The sequence below is a fragment of the Tenrec ecaudatus genome, chromosome 11 (genome assembly GCF_050624435.1).
Source record: "Tenrec ecaudatus isolate mTenEca1 chromosome 11, mTenEca1.hap1, whole genome shotgun sequence".
Lineage (NCBI taxonomy): Eukaryota > Metazoa > Chordata > Mammalia > Afrosoricida > Tenrecidae > Tenrec > Tenrec ecaudatus.
Genome location: NC_134540.1, coordinates 6,960,751 through 6,983,800, shown reverse-complemented (window position 1 = coordinate 6,983,800; position 23,050 = coordinate 6,960,751). Strand labels below are relative to the sequence as shown.

Here is a 23,050-nt window from a genome sequence, read left to right as displayed (position 1 = left end):
CCCTCAGAGTCTGGAAAGGCTTTCACTGGAGATGAGAAGATGTAGAAGGCATCAGGCAAGACGTTCACAGGAGAACTGCATTCCCTGACTGGATGGTGTAGATAATGAATGTGTTCAGACTCTAGCCAAAAGGTTGGAGGTTGGATTCCACACGGAGGCTCCTGGAAAGAATGACCATCTTCTGTTAGAAGAACTCAGCCGTTGAAAACTCTGTGGAGGCCGTTTGATTCTGGCCCAGCTGGGGTGAGCTGTGGCTCAGAATCCATACATTGGCAATCGGCTTTTCTTGTAATTTCTTCATAAAACACTATGTTTACAGCTAACCTTCCTGGGAAGAAACAGACTCACCAACTCGAGGTTTCAGTAAGGACAAATCTATGGAGAACAGTGGAAGGTGGGAGTTATCCGACAATGTTAAGGACTTGCCTTGGGGAATGAAGCCCAAAGTGGAAGAGCCATGGACATTGAGGGGAACCCTGGTGGCCCAGCAGTTAAGCATCTGCCGGCTCACCTAAAGGCTGATGATTCCAACCCACCCAGGGGTGCTGCGGAACAAGGAAATGGCAAGTTGCTCCCCTAAAGAGCACATTCAAGGTACCCTGAGACAATGAAAGTTTATTGTGCCAACCTGGTCGATAAAGCACATGTGGGGTTAATTGAAGGGCAGAGAGATAAATGGCTCGGTGAGCCTCGCCTTTCTAGTTCTCGGGTCTCTTGCTCTCTGATAGTCGGACCAGGGTGCAGCTGCCTTAGCCAGTCCCCTGCTTCAGCTGGCAAGGCTCACTTCCTGCATGACACCTCTGAGGAGAAGCCACATGGACCTACCCCGAGGAAGCCCTGCGTGCTGGAGCAGCCGTGTGTAGACCCCTGCCAGCGCCGAGATGCTTACACGTTCACTGAATCGGCTTTCCTCCTGCAGTCGGCATCATTGTGTGTGTTTTGTGAGATGGAGGAGGACTTTGTAGATTGGTGTCGGACATATGGGCTAATGTTGGATTTATAGGCTTGGGCAGCACTGGGTAGGGATGTTTTCTAGATGTGCACTTACCCTTTATATAAAACTTTCTCTTCTACATGAGTTTCTGTAACACAGACCCTCTGGGACAGTTCTACCCTGTTCTGCAGACCCTCTAGGACAGTTCTCCTCTGTCACTATGAGTCAGAATTGACTTGATGACAGAAAGCAGCAGCAGCAACATGGGCTTGCTATGACTTCAAACCCACTCAACAGCACCTAATAACAATAGCAGCCCTCGGCAAGGACAGGATAGGCGGGATTCACACGTGGCTTGAGGATCTACTCTACCTAACATCTCTCACTGCCATCAAGTTGATGCCGACTGTAGGACAGAGCTCAACTGCCCCTGTGGGTTTCTAGGAGGATCACGCTTTCCAGGAGCAGATAGTCCCATCTTTCTCCCTCAGAGTGGCTGGCCGTTCAAACTGCTGGCCTTGCCAGCAGACATTGAGACTGTCTTTTTATCCCAAGATGTCAAGCTTTGGGTTTTCTCTCTCCAGCGCTACTGGATTCCAACTCTTGGCCAAGAAAGACCGGGACTGTCTCTCAGAGACAGTAGGGCACCCTCTAGACCAGGAGCTTCGATGAGATGTGACCATGGAACTTTGAACACCTTTTCTGTTGAAACCCGTAGGAGTCGGGAATGTAAAAGACCGTTCGCTAAGATTGGATGGCGGGAAAAACTGAAAATGCTTGAAGCAGGGACCTGTGGCTAAACTTCCGGTGGACAGACAGCTGAGAAGTCTGACTTGCTTCCCACCTAGTCCTTTTTCCTGAAGGATCCCTGGTGGCTCAGGGGTTAAGCGCTCAGCCGCTACAGAAAGTCCAATGACCGGCCATGCCAGAGCCAGAGACGTGGTTGTATGCTTCCATAAAGATCCCCAACCAGACCCACAGCCATAGAATCCGTTCCCCACAATGGACAACTTAAATTCTCTTCTAAGGTGCACTTATCCCCTGGTGTCAAGATCGGGCACCTAGGGCTGCTAGCATTCTCTCCAACTTCCCAAGACCACCTGCTAGTACCGAATACCCTTGGAGTGAGGGGATATATTCTACCCAGTTCTGTTTTAAAAGCAACAGCGAGACTTACCTATGCCCTGAGAAGCACAGGGTAGGCTTGAGTAGCATCCGTATTTGAAACTGAAATCCTGATATTCAGGCCTGTGAAGTGGAACTTGATAATTCTGTCGAAATTCTGTTTCGTCGGGTCGAGGGACTGACTTCTGTTTGGAATTAACTTGAGAACCTTTAAGCTTCTGAACTGGGTGTTGGGGGTAGAAATGGAAGAAGATAATTAGTGCTTGTAAATGATCCGTCACGTGTCTGTCAATGTGTCCCATGTGGTGGCTTGCGCGTTGCTATGGTGATGGACACTACGTCACTGGTATCTCACATGCCAGCAGGGTCACTTGCAGGGGAGAGGTTTCACTGTAGCTTCCAGACTAAAACAGAATAGGAAGAACAACCTGGTTATCTATCCCTGGCAAGAAAAAGAAAACAGAATAATTCACCAATGAAAGCCTTATGGGAAACCGTGGGCTGTTGGTTGATAGCAAGGTAGAAGCTGAGAGTTTCCACTGGAAGTCACTAAGAGCAGGTCCGCAGAACAGCCTTGACCGAGATGAACTGGCAACATCAAAGGGCTCGAGCTCAGCAACCCTTGTGAGGACGGCCCAGGACTCGGCACAATTTCCTCCCACTGTGCACGGGCTCACTGCTTGTGGGAATGGATGTGACGCACTCAGCAATGACAGCAAGCTGTCTCCCAGGATGCATGTGAATTGGGGTGCCGGGGAGAATATACTGAACGTACCGGGAACTGCCAAAAGAACAAACAAATCGGAGTGCACCTTAGAGGCAAGGATGACAGAACTTCATCACGAACTTAGGACGTGTTGTCGGGACAGACTTATCCCTAGAGCAGCGGTTCTCAACCTGTGGGTTGTGACCCCTTTGGGGGTTGAATGACCCTTTCACAGAGGTTGCCCGATTCATAACAGTAGCAAAATTATAGTTATGAAGTAGCAACCAAATAATTATATGGTTGGGGGTCATCACAACATGAGGAACTGTATTAAAAGGTCATGGCATTAGGGAGGTTGAGAACCACTGGTCTAGAGAAAGATATCATGCTTGGTGGAGCAGTTCGGGAAGGGGGTGAAAAAGAGGAAGTCCCTCAAGGCAACGGATGGACACGGCGGCTACAACAATGCGCTCAGGCGTAGGAACAATTGCGAGGATGGCGCAGGACTGGACAATGTTTCCGTCTGTGGGGCACAGGGTCACTATGAGTTGGAACTGACTCTCTGGCTCGCAGCAGCAACGATTTCTCAAGGAGCCTTGGCAATGCAATGGTCACGTGCTCGGCTGCTAACTAAAAGGCCTTGCGTGGTTGGGACCCACCCAGCGACTCTGTGGGAATAAGATCCAGACATCTGTCCCCGGAGAGATCCAAGCTCAAACCAAACTCACCACCAGCGAGTGGAAGCCGACTCACAGCGACCCTACGGGACAGGGTAGACCTGCTCCTGTGAGTTTCTAAGACTAACTCTCGACAGGAGAAGGAAGTCTCATCTTTCTCCACAAAACAAGTGGTTTCCAGGTGCTGACCTTGTGGTTAGTAAAGCCCAACCCCAATGGGATAGGGACACTCTGTCACATAGGGTCTTGATGAGTCGGAGTGGACAGTATGGCAGCGCCTAACAGGGACAATGACAACCAGGACAACTTCTAAGCAGCATCATAGTTTTGCTTCATTTGCTTCTGGCAGCAGCGTCCAATGGATCATGACCACACCCTGTCTTCTTGCATTTCATTACACATCCCACAGGCTCGCTACTCACAACGCTTGACCAAGAGAGAAACTGCTGCTACATCGGGCACAGCGAGTGGATGCTGAGATGGTCACAGCTAGTTTCTAATGAGACCAAAAGTTTGCCAGCCAAGGGTGTTCTCTGCTTGGGTTCAATGGGGACCGAAGGTCTTCCTGGGCTGGAGTCGGGGCAGAATAAGAGGACTTGGTCAGGGCTCTCGAGGCTCTGGTGACACAGTGGTTGGGTTGCTAATCTATTAATAAGTTGGCAGTTCAAACCCACTAGCCAGAGAGGGCCCTGGGGCCAGTACAGAAGACTCCTAAGAAACCCTTTTCTATTCCGTCATGCGGGAACCATAAGCAGCAGAACTGGCTTGATGTCTCCCACCAACAAGCAACGCGCTGTAGAAAGCACGGGGACCCCGGGCTAGGAATTGAATTATGTTTCCAGAACACTAATGTGGAGGTCCTCTCCCCAGTATCTGTTGTTGTTGTCAGGTGCTGTGGCATCGGTTCCGACCCATAGCAACCTTATACACCACAGCACCAAACACTGCACCGTCCTGCCTCAGCCTCACAATGGATCCTGTGCCTGAGCCGCTTGGTGCAGCCCCTGTGCCGCTCCATCTCACCGAGGGCCTTCCTCTTTTTCTCCGCCCCTTCACTTTACCAAACACGAAGTCCTTCTCCAGAGATGGGTCTCTCCTGACGATATGTCCAAAGTCCCGACTAGCTTGGAAATAGGGGTTTTCTGTGGCTACATGAATGAGGCCAGACACCGTACATGCACTGATTTTCAGTGTGCACCAATTCACGGAGAGCAGGCTGGGTCCCAAACCTGAACGCTAAGGAGTCCTGCGAGCCGCTAGAAAGACAAAGGCACGCCGAAGGCCAGTATCCCCAATTTCGATTGTGAGCCAGCGAATTGTGAAGATAAACAAACCCAGTTCTGTTCTTTGAAGTCATCACGTGCGGTGTTTGTATTGCAGTGTCTCGGGGACACGAAGGTACTAGGGACTAGTGCGTAGGTTCTAGGGGAAAGGATCGGACGTGCACTGTCCCAGCAGGCTTGCCCAGTGACACGCAGCAGATAAAGAGCAAAGGCTCATGCCTACGCCTCCTAAATTGGTTTTGTCTGATAGGTACATTTCACCTAGCACCCTGGCGTTCCTGGGCTCGTGTGTGAATTCCCACATTGCCTCTTCCTCGCACACGCGAAGGGATCACGGGAGCTAGGGATCATGGTTACAAGACTTGCATTACAAGAAGGAAGAGAGTTCTAAAACGGATTGTGGCAATGCACGCACAACTCTGCTTACGTTCATGCACACCACTGAATTACAAGGTGTGTGAATATACGGTGCGTGAAAGACTCAGGATCCTTTCCCTGGTAAGGAACCGCTGCAAGCTCAGACCTCGCTGATGGAGGTTTCGGTAATATCATTTCCATTCGTGGATAACACCACCATTGTTTCCTGGAAATGTTTGTCTCTGCTAACACACATCCATTAAATATGTGACATTAAATATGTACACGGAACTGAGTGAACACCAGGTCCCATAGACACTACCTGCTGACAGAGGAGAGAGGCACAAGCCACCTCCCTGCCACTATTTCTCTCTGCAAAGGGTTAGTTCCATGCCATTTTCACTCGGAATAATGACAGTTTTGTTAAAAAGCAGGATTTCTTGAACAGTATTCAGACCCTGCAATTCACTATGGACACTGAACCCAATTCTTGTTCTTAAACATGTTTTATAGTAGGTCATTTTAAACTCAATTCTACTGTGTTTGTATGGCAAATAATGCATAAATGTCTCTCAAGAGCATTTTAAAATCGATTTTAAAATTGGACATCTATCTAGACAAGCACCACCACCCCCACCCCCAAATAAAAAAACTCACTGCCATCAAGTCGTTGCTGACTCACAGCGACCCTATAGGACAGGGTAGACCTGCCCCCTGTGGGTTTCTGCGGCTGTAACTCTGTACAGGAGTAGAAAGCGCCCTCTTTCTCACATGCAGCAGCTGGTGGTTTCCAACCGCTGACCTGGCCACAGAGAAGAAAATGCTTGGCATGTGTTCTTATCTCTCGCCTCATTTGGCAAATGTTTTGCACCCCAATCTGTCTTGCATGCTGTCACTAAGGGCTACCACCCTCTGTGTAAGAGCACGCCTGTCCTCCATCGGGTCCCCATGACAAGGTCCTTTTAGAAGCAGATCATCAAACCTTCTCTCCAAAGTGTCGCTGGGCCAGTTTGAACCACCAACCTTTCAGTGAGCAGCCAAGAGCTTAACCATCTTGTCACTTGGGGTGCTGTTCTTGTGGTGTGCCTCTGAGTCCATGCCATCTCGTAATCACCCCCACAGAATAGGGTTTGGTGGCGCCCCCAGATGAAGGTAGACTAGGGAGATCGGTGACAGACGGATGCTCTGCTTCCAACAATCAACCCATGAAAGCCCTACAGATCACAACAGGCCAAGCCCAGCCAATAGGAGGATGGCTTAGAAGTAGGCGGCACCCTGTTCTATTGTTCACGGGTTGCCATGAGTCAGGGGCCAACCCAACAGCACTTTCACCACAACACACACCATGGTAGATGGCGTAAGACAATCAGCTGTGGAAGGAAAGATAGGACGTGGGGCTGAGCCCTCATCAGATTTCGACAGACAGGTAATGCCAGGGGTCTGAGAAGAGGTTTGGGGATGAGAGGCCACCTGAAAGGTCTCCATGGCCAGCAAAGCCCACAACCACGGCAGCACCAGGTCTCCCAGCTTCATAATAATCTGCCTTTGCGCCCTTGTAAACCCAAACATACGCCAGAAATTCTTGCTACTGGGGTTTCCATGGGTTTGCCGATAGGTTAATTCCAACAAAATACACTTAAACATGTCTCTAAACTCAGTGGGTGGCTGCAGACCAGGTCTCTGAGTGCTACGCTGCCCTTGGGGTGCCTTCAAAGGAAAGGTCCGGTGACGTGTTGGCTTTCAAGGGGGATCTGTTGGCCCCGTGAAGGTCAAGACAGAGTGATCTGCTCAGACGGTTATTATGAATTGAGATGGGTTTGTAACACCCAACAACATACATCCCTTTCATAGAATCCACTGCCACCAAGCCGATTCCAATTCACAGTGGCCTTATATAAGGTCTCCGAGCTGTAAGTCTTTACTGGGGCAGATCATTCCAGCCGTCTCCCAAGGAGCAGCCATTGGTTCTGAACCACCAACCTTTCAGTTGCGGCTCAACGTCCAACCCACAGGGTCACCGGGCTTCAAGAAAGTACATTTTCATTATGAAAGCAGAGAACGAGATGTTAGGACCTGGAACAGGCGTGGCTTCTCTGAAGGAGATTTTAGCTGTGAAGGAGGCCACACCGAAGAGCAGGACCAGACTGCCTGGGTCCTAATGCACACCTGGACCGCTGACTACCTGCGTCAGCTCAGCCCATCAGGTCAGCTTCGCCAAGTCTCAGGTCCCCCTCTTTGACTGAGGGCCACAACTCAATAGTTTGCTTCCAGAATAAACGTGGTTACTGTGTGAACGCCTCCTTTGTAGGAGCGCAGGAAATAGCAGCTGCCTTTGAAAGGAAAATGGGCAAAGGGAGTCTGCAGTTAAAGGGAGATGAGGGGTCAAGGTCCAAGTTTGCTTTTGTTTATTTAATGGAAGACTCTAGGGTCTATGAGAGTGCTCCTGGGATGAGATGAAGCATTTAGAGACCGAGAGATGGATGGTGGAGGACAAGCAGATAGCTAACCAGAGTTAATGTCTTCATAAGAATCAGTGCTTTTGAATTACGGCAGTGAGGGAGACTAGGGACAACGCCATGAGCAAACGCATCTTGGAAGAAATACAGCCAGAATGCTCCTCGCAAGCAAGAAGGGTAAGCGTTGGTCTCACTTACTTAGGACATGGTGTCTGGAGAGACCGGGCCGTGGAGAAGGACATCGTGCTTGGCAAAGAGGGAGAGACCCTGATGAGATGCACGGACACAACGGCTCACACATGGCAGGGATCGTGGGGCCAGGGTCACTGTGAGTTGGAGCTGACTCCACAGCCCCTCACAAGGGAGCAGGGAGGTTGAACCATAGCACCCGCGGTTGAAACCCAAGGGCGGCGAGAAGCAGGGGAAAGGTGGAGATGCTTGAGTGTTGAGAAATCCATGATTGTCCTCTCTTGAGAAGCTCCTTGGGGAGACGATGTTCCTAGTTTGTGTTTGGTCCCCACGCTGGCCTCCAGGCTTCCTCGGCTGTTGGTGGATGTTGTCATGTTGACTAACCCAAGAAGCATTTTTGTGGTCTCTCTGATTTTGCATTTTGTCTCAAAGCTACCAGTAGTAGGCCAGCAAGCATGGCTTTCTGAATAATTTAGGGAAAAGCTTCCCTTGTTTGAGTTTAAAATAACTTCAATCAATGTTCATGAATTTTCAACGAAGCACCTCTCAGGCTGGCTCACAGCAAGAAGCTGCACAGCATCAGCAAATAGGTGGCTTCTGGAAAGCACAGGGGGTAGGTGAACTGAGTTCAATTTGGGCTTCCAAGAAGCGAGGGCACGATAGAGACAGAGTTACGGTGTCACCTCTACCCACCCTCACGGAGAACCAGTTCTAAGCTTGCATACCTATGGACCTTAGGAAGAGCCAAGGTGAACCAGGGAAGAATCTAAAACTCTGGTGGAGAAAAGTCTGTCGAGTGGGGCTCCGATTCAGGGAGACATGGGTTCTTCTAAAGAAGCCCATGGAGTGCTAGAATCTTCCATGCTGTCTGCTGATGTGGGCCTAAGTGGAGTCCATTCTAACTCATGGAGACCCAAAGTGACAGAGTAGAAATGCCTCGCCTGACTGTCTAGCCTATAATCTTTACAAGAGATCTTCAGGCGGTCTTTAAGCCGTAGAGCCACTGGGTGGGCTCAAAACACCAACCTTTAGGCAGCAGCCACGTGTCAGAGAGCCATACTCCTACCTTTCGATGGCTTACAGCTGCCAATGTACCTGTCGTACACTTCTCTTGAGTCTACCCTCACCTTCACTGTCAAGGCACAGTTGATAGTCATTTTTGTGCCACCCCCTCTGACAGTGTCACCTGGTCAGCAGTTTGAAACCACCAGCTGCTCCAAGGGAGAGAGCTGAGGCTTTCCAATCCTGTAAAGGGTGACTATGGTGTGGAGGGACATTTCTTAACATGCCTCTTCTTTTCGCGTGTTTGGAACTCCCGCCAAATGATTGAGCAGGACTATGCAAATATGGCATGTGTAACACTAACTGAGGGGATCAGTCAGGTTTTGCAACACCCTCCACAGGTCTACCACCCCTGTCCCCACCCCCACCAACCCTAACTATGAGTCATCGTTGAAGCCGCAGCAGCAGTAAGAGAAACCCTGAGGATCATGGGACACCACGTTCGAGATCTCTGTCTGAAATGACTGAAGTTGAGACCAGAGGCACCAGAGACAGTGGTCCAGAGACTCAGAGGAGCCACTCCAAGACTATGGGGTGCGTTCTCCTCATCCAGCCTGAGACTGTGGGACTGTGGAACAGGTTGGCTTCCAGACACGTAGAGGCAAAGGCGAAAGGACCACGTGGTTGAGAGGTTGAGGATGGGATAGACTTGGCTGTGGGCTGAGGAGGTGTTGCTATGGACCAATGACTGTATCCTTAGTGTCTGCTGACCTTGACTTATAGAAACCTGTTGACTACCTTAACGTTGTTGTTGCTAGGTGCCATGGAGTGGGCTCTGACCCATAGCAACCCATAGCTCAACAAAAGGAAGCACTTGAACCCATTGATGCAGTCACTGTGTCAATCCTTCTCACTGAGGGCTTTCCTCTTTTTCCACCCCTCCACTCTACCAAACATGATGTCCCTCTCCAGGGAATGGTCTCTCCTGACAACATGTCCAAAGTCGGTAAGATGCAGTCTTGCCATCTTTGCCTCTAAGGAGTCCTCTGGTCTTAGTTCTTCCAAGACATCCATTTGTCCTTTTAGCAGTCCAGGGTACTTTCAGTATTCTTGTCCAGCACTACAGTTCAAATGCATTGTGGCAGTTACACAATCTGGCATCAACTTGTGGAGGGGTAGTCTATCCTGTCAATCAGGTCGCAGTTTGATGACCTCATTTGAAGGCCCTAAGGAGATAAACAGCTTGCTGGATGCGGGACACAGACACACTCCATGCAAGACATTCCTGTTGACATGACACATGGAGCTACTCTAGAGCCCTGGAGCTGGAGGAGCCATGTGGAGACTCCTGCCAGCCCTGAGATGCCTCCACTACCACTGGATCCAGAAGACTTTCCACCCACTGGCCTGTGATCTTCTTGCATTCGGCATCATTGCATGTGTTGCATGAGTCTGAAGAGGAATTTATAGATTGGTATTGGACATATGAGCTAATATGGACTTGATCTGGACTGGGCTGGTATACAATTGCTCTTGTATATAAAGCTCTTTCTTATGCAATATGAATATCTCTGGATTTGTTTCTCTAGTCAACCCGGACTAACATAAGCATCAATTCTTCTATAGTCTGTTTTATTCAATGTCCAACTTTCACATGCACACGATGCAATGGATAATACATGGCTGGGGTCAGGCGCACCTTAGTCCTCAAAGTAACATCCTTGCTCTTCAGTACTCTAAAGAGGTCTTGTGCAGCAAATTTACATAATGCAATATGTCTTTTATCTCTTGACTGCTGCTTCCATGAGCACTGATTGTGGATTCAAGCAAGACAAAATCTTTGACAACTTCAACTTGTTCTCCACTTATCACATATGGATAGATTTATACACTGAGAAGGAATAAAACTGCTAATTAGTCCACACAGCAGTACAAAGGGCTCATTTCAACTCACTTTTGTGTAATAGTTAATATACTGAAGGTCCTTTAACTCACAGGGCTGCTGATCCATGGTCGAGGAAGCAGACAGTGGAATCTGCCCTCAGGCGAGACAAGCAGAATCAGCCTACTGGTAGCAGATGGCAGGGTGGGGCCACAAAAGTCCGTCGTGCAGAGTTTAGTGAAACAGGTCCCAATGGAGCTTCAAGCTCTAGCAATGCACGTCAAGGCTACACAATCCACGGGTTGGCTGGCCCACAGGTAGTGCAGATCACTAGGCTCAGGCAGCAGCACACTGGTCCAATCACCGTGGAGAAAGAGAGAAGGGGGCTGGCCTTGGAAAGTGTTTGTCTTGGTCGCTCTCCATTCAAGCTACAGCCTGTTTAAACTCTGTCCACACATTCCTAAGGAAGCCTCATTTGCACAATAAACCTAGCTATCACAATGATATTACATATTGAACCAGTTATGAGGATTTTGGTCTTCCTTCCATTGAGCTGTAATTCATCCTGAAAGTTTGCAATCCTTGATCTTCATGAACAAGTGATTCAATTCCTCCTCGCTTTCAGCAAGCAAGGTTATGTCATCTGTATACCGCAGGTTGTTACCTGCCCTTCCTCCAATCTTGATGTCCCATTCTTCATAATATTTAACCTCTCTGATGATGTGCTCAGCATACAGATTGAACAAGTATGGTGAGAGGATACAACTCTGAGCACACCTTTCCTGATTTAAACCATGCAGTGTTCCCTTGTTGTTTGCATAGCTGCCTCATGTACAAGTTCCAAATGAGCACAATGAAGTGTTTGGGGATCCACATTCTTCTCAAGGTCATCCACAGTTTATTAGGGTCCACCCAGTGGAATGCCTGCATAGTCGACGAAACCCATGCAAATGCCTTTGCATCGTCAATGAAACACAAATGAACAGCTTCCTCGTATTCTCTGAGCCAAGATCCCTCGGACATCAGCAACCATGTCCCTTGTTTCACGCCCTCTTCTGAATCTGGCCTGAACTTCTGGCAGTTCCCTGTCAGTGATTCCCTAATCAACCTCTTAATTGCGAGCATTGTCTGTGGGGTCTGTGTGGCCATTGCAGTGAATTATCAAGCCCAGCAGAGATGCAGAGTGGCGTGTGTGGAATGGTTGGTGTCAGAGGAAGGAAGGAAGGATGACTCAGTGGGCATGTCTGGCCCCTGCCTAATGGGAATACAGGAACCAGAGGTCAGGCATGTCCATCTCCATGATACTTACCTCAGTTCCAGTCCACGGGAAGCTCTACCCTGTCCCACAGGGTCCCTAGGAGTTCAGAACTGACATGCTGGCAGTGAGTGTGGACAGATTTGGGGTGTTTTGTTTTGTTTTAGTATTTTCCTAGTGTCCCCAAGAAGCTATCCCCTGCTCTCACCCGGTTGATTGTTCAGAAGTCGGTAACCAGGTCTTACTCCCATCAACGCCCGTGTCTGCCCTGCTCGCACTCCCGGAGTCCTGCATTTCCCAGACGTGGGTTTTGGTTCGCTAAAGTGCCTGTTCCTAGTTCTAAACTAAGTTCCTTTGGGGAAGGGTCCGCTTCTAAAGAGCTTCCTGCAACATCAGGACACGGTGCTAAGCACTGAGGTGCCAGCTGGAAGGTGGGCGACGCACAGCCAGCCAAGACCTGGAGTTCTGCTCCATAAAGATGAACCACCCCTGGGGCGCTGTGTGTTTAAAATGGACAGCACCTGCAGCACCCGGAGCGTCCTCAAGGAGGCACTAGAGGAAACCCTGTGCGCTTACCTGCTGCTCGGTCCACAAAATCCATCTTCGTGATGGAGACAAACTGATTGGCTAGCGCCTTTTTCACTTCCTTGAATAACTCCGCCTTCCTCGGAAAGCAGTTGTTCCCGATTGTCGGAACGTGACCTGGAGGCAGGGTCCATTGCCAGTATTCCTGCGGATGGGGATGCGGTGCTATGAGTGGGGTCCTGAATCCAGTACCCCGTGGAGTCATAAATGCGATGATTATGTAGACTCACCGGTCCCAAGGGATCCTGTCAGTCCTCCTTTCTTCACCTACAGATCCTCTCCCCACCCCTCTCTCTGGTGGGTGGCACACCTACTGTGGCTTTAATAGGCTCCTTTGTCCCCTGTGCTCTGCAAATGGGCAGCTGGGACCAGAGGCTGACTCAGATCCAGGCGGGATCCCTAGGGCGAGACTCTGAGTGATGCTGGGCACAGAATGGCCAGGGGACTCCTCTTGGGTGCTGTTCACAGCCTCTACAGTTCATGGAAGCACTCTGGTGGCCCTCTCAAAAAGCATTTGACAGCTAACCGCCAGGTCGGTGGTTCAAACCCACCAGCAGCTCCTCTGGAGAAAGATGAGACCGTCTGCTTTCCGTACAGGTTCACAGGGTCAGAAATCCCTATGGAGGGCAGCTATGAGTCAGGCTTTTGCTGCTCGATGACTAGATTAAATACAGGTAAAGGGGGGATAGTCTAGTATTTCTCTTGTGCTAGCTGTTTCTATTCACTGCCTTTGAATGAGAACAAATAACATCCCCCCCCACACACACACACACACCACCCCCCGTAGCAGGCTGGACATTTGGCGTTGGAGGCAGTGAGTTTGGTGTTTGGTGTGTTTTGTTGCATAATGGAGCTCTGGTGAGACTATGGGCCACTAACCGTAAGGCGGGTGGTTCAAACCCATCCATCTTCTCTCCTGGTGCAGAAAGATGAGGTTGTCTACTCCTGGAAAGATGTGAATTCTTGGCAACCCAAAAAGGACAGTCCTACTCTGTCCTAGAGGGTGTCTCTGAGTCAGCATGGACTCCTAGGCGGTGAGATGGGCTTGTTTGAGAGCTGTGGTGTGCCATCAAGCTGATTCCGCCTCAAAGCAACCCAGCAAAGCGGAGTGGAGCTGCCCCGACGGTTTCCTAGGCTGCCATCTCCATGGAAACAGACCGCTGGGTCATTCTCCCATGGAGCTGCTGGGCCGCTTCAAACGGCCAATCTTTTGGTTAGCAGGGAAGATACATATCTGCTTCAATGTATGTAATTTGTGCATGTTCTCATACGTGCGCATGAGAAGACTTCCAAAATTTCAGGAAAGGTGGGGTTCAAAGATAATGGGATGTTTCCACAAAATCTTGGAAGCTCCCTCACACACGTACAGGTAGAGTGTAATATTATAATCCATGGATTTACCCTAATACAAAATTTATATGAATATAAAATTTACATGAATATAAGATCCCTGCATAGAACACCTGGGAAAATATCTGAGAGACAAATAGCGTTATTATGAATTCATGGCATGAGGAGCCAAGGTAAGAGGGGTATGTATGTATGTCCTGGTATTTCCCAAGTCCAGGTGCTAAACTCATCAGATTCCCACGAGCTCCAGATTGACATATTGAACGGCCTGTCAGACAGTGTCAACCAACATGAATTAAACTGAATTGCACATTTCCTTTGGACCCTTTCCCATCAAGCCTGGCCTTCCCCCCATGAATCAGCTCAGGAAATAATGCTAATGTGCACCCAACCTTCCAAGTGCCACTACGAGCCATGTCTGTGGCTCTTTCTTCCACCTTATGTCCCCCTCCCCCTTTTCCGTTGTCATCAGAGCCTGCCCCTTCTCACCCACCAAAAGCATCCACTTGGCAGATAAATAAATGGAATGCTTCAATGCAACTGTGCATTGCCCTTTCTGAGAGGAAGGTATACAAAGTCCATAGAATGAGAGAGGAAAGAGGGGTGATCAGTCACTTCTACAGGAGAGAGCAGAATTGGAGATCGCTCTCATTAAGCTCAGCACTGGTGAGGAGGATAATAAACATATCCCACTGAGGCATGCAGGCTTGGGAGTGGACAAACACAGTCCATGGGGGCCTAGGCTGTGCAGGGAAGGAACTAGAAATGCAGGTGAGAACAGAGACAGATGAAAAAGACATGGATGCCAGGGGTGTAGAAGAGACAGGGTCTTTGCAGCACAAGCGAACACAGATTCCTGTGAGCTGATGTTACCTATTTAAAGTCCAAGGACCTGTAGATATTATCTTACTTGACTGAGCCGAGGTGAGGGGCCTCTGACTCCTCGTTCGGCTGCCGTGGGGATCAGTTCTTCTCGAGGGCAAACTTTCCAGCTGTACTCATCATTGTACAGCGTGTGATTGGGCAGAGGATCACCAAGTTCATAAGTGTATCCTAGTCGCCGGAGACCTTTTTTACTATATGTGCTAAAAAGAAAAAGAGGGAACAAAGGGGGGGGGGAGTTGAAATTAGAGAAGAACTAGAGGAAAGGCCCCAAAGCAAAATCTCACAACGGAACATTTCACTCCTCGCAGTGTTCCAAGAATGGTGGGCTGAAAACTTGAGCCCTGAAATCAAGTCATTTCCAGAGGCTCCTGGAAGAAAGCCGTGTTGCATCTTGAGCAAACCGAAACGAAGGGATAGCACTCTGAAATGCGTCGGTATTTTAGGATCCCAGTCGTCTTCTGAGAAAACGATCCCTCTGGGAAATCAAATCATCAAGGAACACAATGTTTTGTTTGGGGATGTCGAGTGGACGTGGCCGGGAACGAACCCGGGACCTCATTCACAGAAGCATGCACTCTACCACTGGGCTACATCCTTGAAGGGCGTCCTGCTTGGGTAAGTGGAGGGGCGATGAAAAGGGGAAGGCCCTCAGGAGATGGATCGACATGGTGGCTGCCCCAGTGGGCTCAAGCACGGGAACAGTGCGAGGATGGCGCGGGACTGGGCAGCGTTTCCTTCTGCGTAAGGTCACTATGGGTCAGAAACAAGAAGGGGTGTCAAAAAATAATATTCTTGCCAAGGGAAGAACTGGCCCAATTTAGACCCTAAATTAGACTTTTAGTCTCCAGTACTGTGAGGCCATAGATTCCTGTTCCTTAGTCACCGACATATGGGACGGTGACACAACTGCATATCTCCCTGAGATAAGAGCCCTGGGAGTGCGGTGGGTGACCTGCTGCTCCTCAGGAGAAAGATGAGGGTGATGATTGGGGATTTGTGCCAACATGGCACCTGTAAGAAGATATGGATGGAGTTTAGCCTGTCCATTAGTTTAGCCTGTCCTCCCTTGGAGGTCCAACTGAGATTAATAGCTCTCTGGAGGCCAGCGCCTCTCTTCCCTTCTCTTCTCTCCTCCTCCTCTTCGTCTTTTTTCTCCTTCTTCTTCTTCTCCTCCTCCTCCTCCTCCTCCTCCTCCTTCTTCTTCTTCTTCTTCTTCTTCTTCTTCGTCTCTCTCTCTCTCTCCCTCCCCCCCTCCCTTCCTTCACCTTCCTGCTTGCTGGCCACCCTGAGAGCTTCAGGCACCTGCCTGTTTCCACCAACCTCGGATCCACAGGACTTTGTACCACAGCCTGTGATCTTCCTGCATTCTGCATCATTGCATGTGACTGCATGCGTCTGAAGAGGGACTAATGGACTAGTGTCAGACTTACGGGCTTGAGTTGGACTGGGTTGGGATGCTTTCTTGATCTATCATTATTTCTTGATACAAAGCTCTCTGTTAGACATATGTGAGTATCACTGGATGTGTCTCTCTGGTCAACCCAGCCTAACACAAGGAGAACCGTGGGCTCCCGTATGGATTTACTGTGTTAGAAACCTCATATTGGGTCTTTCTGAGATGGGATTCACTCCACGGCAGTGGGGTGTTGTGGTTGCTCTGGGTCGGCTCATTGAGAAGAAGTCTTGGTGATGCAGTTGGTCAAAGGGCCCAGCTGCGATTGGAAAGGTCGGGTTTAGAAAGTAACACCCTGGAGAAGGAGGACAGAAATTGGGACACTGTAGCCTTCTGATTTGCAACACAAGGAGTCCTGGTGGTGTAGTTAGTTACGGGTTGAATTGCAAACTGCAAGGTCAGCAGTTCAAACCCACCAGCCACTCTCTGGGGTTAAAGATGAGGCTTCTGCTCCCTTAAAGAGTCACAACCTCGGAAACCCACAGGGGCAGTTCTACCCTGTCCGAGATGGTGGCTATGAGTCGACATTTATTCTATGGCAGTGAGAGGATCCTCTGGGGCAGGTTCTGATGTTGCTCTCAGTCTCACACTGACTCAACACCTAACAACAAACAACACAGGCACCACCCCTTCACCTACTTTCTCCCTGTGTTCCTGTTTGCATTCCTCCCCGCTTCCTAACCCGCTGACCTTTGTCCTGGGGAAACACTGCTCTTCTGGTCTCAGATGGTTGCGATTCTAGCACAGGGGTGTTTGGAGATAGATATGGTTGTGCAAACCTCTTGGTCATAACCCAGCATGAGGGAATGAGTGACTGGACCTGGGGGCTCTGGGTCAGAGCACCCACATGTTGTTTCCCTAAGCCTTCTCTGACGTCACTGCTCCTTTCAGCTCCTGAATAAACAAAGAAACAAATTCACTGCCTGCTAGCCAATGCTGACTCAGTGTGACCCTATAGGACAGGGTTGAACTGCCCCTGTGATTTTCAGAGGCTGTAACTCTTAATAGGAGGAGAAGCCCTCGTCTTTCTCCTTCGGGAGCACTGGTGGTTTCAAACTGCTGACCTTGTGGTTAGCAGCCCAACACATGACCACTGTGCCACCAAAGCTCTCTCAGGTACAGAATGCCAGGCCAAAAACGGACAGATGAATGTGTGTGGATGGAGCAGGAGAAGTCCTAGTGGTGGCATAATGGGTTAAGTGATGTGCTGCTAATCACAAGGGCAGCAGTTCAAACCCAGCAGCTGCTCCGTGGGAGAAGGATGAGGCCATTTGCTTTCAGCGAGATCTACAGCTCTGGACACTCTCTGGGGCAGCGGCAGTTCTAGTCTGCCCTGTGTGGGCGCTACGCCTGGCAATGGCTTCCGTGGCAGCGAGCTGGGTTTATTTGGATCTGACTGGCGGAAGGATCTCACCGCACTGGAGCCGTCACCACCATGGACTTCGGAGTGAAGGCGCTTTTCATCGTCGTGGCGTAGGAATCCCAGCTCATGTCACCTGCTGGGAGTAGAACAAGGTACTTTTTCAGTGCGGCAAACGCCGGGCTACTGGGATCAAACACCGCTGGAAGCAAAAATAGTTCAGACGGCTTTGCAAACGAAAAGGATTTCACACCGTCATGTGACTATCTGCTTTAGGGGCTCAAAAGACCAATGTGTGGCTTTTCATGGGAAGGAGAGGAAGATTAATTCAAGGATCTTGGTACCTACCCACCCACCCCTCTCCCTCCACCAATAAACAGTGTTGTTTGGGGTTTTCCCTGCTGATTGAAAGAATTCCACCAATGCCTAAAAATACAAAGAAAGTTAAGTGGTTTTTTAGGAAACGCTCTCATCCGAAGAAGGACCACTGGTGGTGATGTGGGTTAAGCATGAGGCTGTTAACTGAGAGGTCGGCGCAGCGCAAACCCACCGCCAGCTCTGAGGGAGAAAGATGAGGCTGTCTGCCCCCTTAGAGATGAACAATCTTGGAAACTCTGGGAGGAAGTTCAACCCTGCCCTATCGATCCCAGGCCACTACCATGGAGTCAATGCCCACTCACTCGCGGTAACCCTATAGGACAGAGTAAAACCGTCCCTGTGGGTTTCCAGGACCAGGACTGTAACTCTTTGTGGGAGTAGAAAACCTATCTTTCTCCCAAGGAGCCACTGATAGTTTCAAACAGCAGACCTTGCGGTTAGCAGTCCAACATGTAACCACTGCACCGCTTTGACCAGCAAACATCCCCCCCCCCAAATAAAAAAAACAACTCACTATATCCAGTAGGTATCAACTCACAGCCACTCTCCAGGACAGGGGACACTGCCCTGTGGGTTTCTGAGACTGTGACTGTACTCAGGAGTAGAAAGCCCTCAGTGACCCTATAAGCCACCGCTCTATATTGCACTTCTTGCTTTCATGTCGGTCAGCATTTATCTATGGAGGCCCCCCCTCCTGTTTATCTATGGAGGCCCCAAGATTGAGTCCCTCACTGTTCTCTCCCCTGTGGAGCTGGGGGAGGCAGCAGGAGGGGGACATGCAGGGAAGGGACCTGAACCCCTCCCCCTCGGATAAGCCCTTTGGGAGAAGCGGGCTCTGGATAAACTGTACTCCCTGGTTGCCGTCCTAGTTGCTGTACTAGGAGCCCCTGCCCATCTGTGGCTGTGCCATCATCTGCTGTCAATTTGAGACTTACAAGGGAAGGGGTGGAGTTTAGCCTGTCAATCAAGTCTCAGCTTGATGACCTCACTTGAAGGTGCTAAGGAGATAAATAGTTAGCTGGAGGCAGGACACAGGCTGACTCCCTGGGAGACATTGCAGCTCATAAGACATATGGAGCTACGTTAATGTTCTAAGCTGGAGAAGCCACATGGAAACCCCTGCCAGCGCTGAGATGATTCCACTGCCACCGGATCCATGAGACTTCCCACCCACTGGCCTGGGGTCTTCTGCATTCAGCATCATTGTATGCGTTTCACGAGTCTGAAGAGGACTTCATAGATTTGTATCAGACATGTGGGCTAACATCAGACTTATGAACTTGATCTATACTGGGATGGGATGTTTTCTTAGTGTACGATGCCCGTTTGCATAAAGCTCTTTCTTAGACACATGAGTCTCCCTGGATGTGTTTCTCTAGTCTGCCTGGACTAACACACCATCCCAGTAGTGTGCTGATTTGCCGTTTGATTGAGCAAGTCCTCCCCTCTCCTAGCTGATTCATTTCACTTGGTGTGTCTTCACAGCCACCCCTTCCAAAAGCCATGTCCAGGCCCTCATTCTCGGAGCCTGTGAGTATGGCTGATCTGGGGTGGGGGTGGAAGAGGTCGGTGTAAATACAAAGACAGCTCTCAGAACCAGGCGTCGTCCTGGGTTATCCTCCAGACACAAACTCACCGCCATCCAGTCAGTTCTGACGCACAGCGACCCTGCCAGACGGGGTGGCACTGCCCCTGTGGGTTTCAGACCCTGTAACTCTAGGGGAGTAGAAAGCCCTCTCCTTCTCTCATGGAACAGCTGGTGTTTCAAACTGCTGACTTTACAGGTTAGCAGCCAAAGGCATAACCACTATACCTCCAGGACCCCTCTTGGATGATCCTGGTGGACCTAAAATCCAATGATCAGGGTCCTGGTGACAGATACCCAAAGGAGAAGAGGCAGCCCTGTAAAGATGGAGTGATGTGGCTACAAGCCAAGGAATTCCTGAAGTCATTAGAAAATGAGAGGGGAGGAACAGATTCTCTGCTCAGATCATCAGAGGAAGCCTGGCCCTACTGATGCCCTAATGACCTACAGGGGCCTTCAGGAAGGCGAGAATACACTGCTGTTGGTTTAAGTAGCCAAACCAGAACCAACCCCCCACCATCAAGTCGACCCTGACTCACAGCAACATTATAGAACAGAGTAGAGCCGCCCCCTGCGGTTTTCTGAGGCTGTAAATCTTTAAGGGAGCAGAACCGATCTGATGGTGGTGGGTTTGAGTAAGAAAATACAGCTGTAAACCAAGAGGCTGAAAAATGTCGCAGGGAAATAGAACAAAAAGACAGTGGAGCCTCTTAAAGCGTTCCGAGAGTTAACAGAGCATCAGCCAGTTCAACAAGGTTCACATGCATCCTTGCTTGGCATCCCTTCAGTTCATCGCCCTGCACAGCCATCACCACTGTCCTTTCCACACGGCCACCGCCTGCCACAGAGACGTGGAGAAGGCGTCTCCAGTCCTGGCATTGTGTGCATTCATCCATTCTCCTGGGGCCACGATTCCGCTGAACACGATGCAATTGAACAACCCCTCGCTGCGGGGACAGCTGCATCGAGGGGTGGGGGCCTGGTTGGAGAGGCCTGACAGTATAAACACAAGGAGCCATGCAGCTGGGGAAGGCCTACCCGCCCCCCCTCCACCTCACCTCGCAGAATTACTCCAGAGTTTGCTGCACGTGAAACTAACCCCAGGTGGAAGCACTCCATCTCAGCACAAAGCCACTTGGAGAGAAAAATCTGTCCCTTAGATGAGGCAGCGACATGCCAGAGCTTTGCATTTCTGCTACAGACAGCAGGGTGGGGAGAGTGTGCAAATTGGGGTGGGGGGCGTGGAGGAAGGGGTGAAAGGGGACCCTGCCTCTGCAGACCCACAGTGGGGTGAGGGATGGGGATGGCGTTCCCCTGCATCCTGAAGTCCCTAGGTTCGGAGCCATTGTCCATCTCCTGCAGGGAGACCAGGACTCCTCGGGGGGAATCCCATCCGAGCTTCCCTCTGCCCTCATCCCATCTTCCCTTCTCTGTCGTTGGCCTGTTGTCCTCCAAGAGGCGTGGTCGCTGACAGGTGTGTCCAAGAGGTGTGGTCGTTGCTGTTCACACTCACAGCGACCCATGTGACAGGGTAGGGGCACCCCATAGGGCTTCCTAGTTGGAGCAGATCGTTCTCCTCCTGAGCCTCAGAGTGGGTTCAAAGCACGGGGCTTTTCAATTCCTCGTGGGTGGGTCTAAGCGACCTCGCACCCCCAGGACTTCCGTTTCCTGCTCGCTCCTAGCCGGGCATTTCTTCTTTCAGCTCGCTGGCATTGACGCACAGAAGCCCTCTAAGACAGGGGAGAACTGTCCCCGTGGGTTTCCGAAACTGTAACTCTTTACCGGAGCAGAAAGGCTCTTCTTTCTTCTGAGAAGCGTCTGGTGGTTTCAAACTGCTGACCTTGCGGTTAACAGCCCTCGGCTCGTAACCACTGTGCCGCCAAGGATCATTTAAAACAAGGCGTGTTTTAGGAGGATGGGGCTTGGCAGCACACAGGATAGGGGACTTGCACAGGGCAAGGCCCTGCCTTCTCACACCCCAGGGTCCGGGGCTCTCCCTCCATTGAGCTGACTCCTAAGAGAGTGACCTCCGCCCTTAAAAAAAAGCAAGGGACCCTTCTCCAGGAAATGCGGCACCTCCCTCCGCCCCTGCGTACTGGGTGGTCTTACATGGCTGGGTCTTGTGGCGGCATTGAACAGGGCACGGAGTCTGGGGCACCAGCTGGGCCATTCTTGCTCCCAAATGCAGCTCGGGCCAGCTCTGCGCTGCAGGCGGAGCGGGTGCGCGCGCACAGCCACTTTGTGACGCTTCTCCTTGGAGACGCGGCACCCATCTGTGCTGGGAGGACTTGGGGAGGCCGGCAAAGGAGCACGGGGCGGGGGGAGGGGGAGAGGAGGAAATAAAAGCCAGTGGATCTGAACTGACAGATTGTCACCAACTTAAACTTTCCATCCCTTGCTGATGTGGATGTCGCTCTTTTTCTGATTCCAGGGCTGTGACTCCCCCTCCGGAAGTTCACTCCGTGTGGAGGGTCTTTTTATAGCCGCGCGTGGGGGCATGTGGGCTAACCACTGGCTGCTAGTCAAGAAGTTGTCCCCTCCCCTGGAGAAGGATGAGGCTGCTGCTCCCTCCCATAAGGAGTTACACTCTCAAGCCCCCACTGGGGCAGTAGAGAATCACTATGAGTCAGAATCGACTCCGTGGCAGGGCCCTGGTGGTGGTGTGGTTACACACTGGCTGCTAATGACAAGGTCAGCATTTCGAACTCACTAGCCACTCCTCTAGAGAAAGAGGAGGCTTTCTACTCCCCGAAAGAGTTAACAGCCTCAGAAACCCACAGAGCCTGCTCTATTCCGCCCAATGGGTTTGTTTCTTTGGGGTCTGAACCTCTTATTCTTGCCAGCGGTATATCTGGCAGTCTGATCATTGCAGTGAACCCACGCTCACCACACCCCACCTGTGTGCCAGTAAAGATGAGCTCTATCTGGTTTTCAACGGCCGCTTTGGTTTTCTACATAGTTCACCAGGCCTTTCTTCCACGGCACCTCTGGGTGGACCTGAACTGCCAACCTTAGGGTTAACATCCCAGCCTGATAGGGATTTGTACCACCCAGGAAGTCCCCATTTAGCCATGGCATTGCTGTTACTGTGGGCTATCCAGTGAATTCCGACTCATAGCGACCCGGTAGGGCAGAGCAGGGCTGCCCCACTGGCCTTACCAGGGAGTAGTGTTTATAGAAGATGGACTGGTGCTTCCAAACTGCTGCCCTCTCCCTTAGCAGCCAAGCACTTAACCGAGGCATCACCAGAGCTCACCACTGATGCGTACATAGTGGGTGCTCACTAACTCTGGAATCGTTCCTTCTAAGTCATGGCTGTTATTCTCTGCTTTGCATAGAGGACATGGTAAGTGGGCCCTGGAGACTGCTGACGAGAGGGCCGGAAAGTAATTTACAGCAGAGCTTGATTCTGGAAATGGCCTTGGAGTCTCCGGTGAACAGAGAAATATGAGGAAGGTGGTATCCACGGAGACAGAGCAGGCATCCAAGGAGGGACCCAAATAAATATGGGAGGCATTTCTTTAAAAGGAACAGCGAAACTAGAGCTTTCTGAGGTTGTAGCCAGAGAACAGAACACATTTGAGACTG

The 23,050-nt window shown here is 50.5% G+C and overlaps 1 protein-coding gene across 1 annotated transcript in view; it reads right to left on the bottom strand.

Moving 5' to 3' along the window:
* The window catches only part of TEX26 (testis expressed 26), a 28,276-nt gene extending 10,646 nt beyond the window's left edge, over positions 1 to 17,630 (bottom strand). Inside the window, exons 1-4 of the mRNA XM_075563560.1 lie at positions 17,554 to 17,630; positions 14,712 to 14,877; positions 12,443 to 12,596; positions 2,112 to 2,282 (exon numbers count right to left, since the gene is read on the bottom strand). Coding sequence (XP_075419675.1) covers positions 2,112 to 2,282; positions 12,443 to 12,596; positions 14,712 to 14,877; positions 17,554 to 17,630 — 568 coding nt within the window. The remainder of the gene's footprint in view (positions 1 to 2,111; positions 2,283 to 12,442; positions 12,597 to 14,711; positions 14,878 to 17,553) is intronic.
* Positions 17,631 to 23,050: the final 5,420 nt, after the last annotated feature.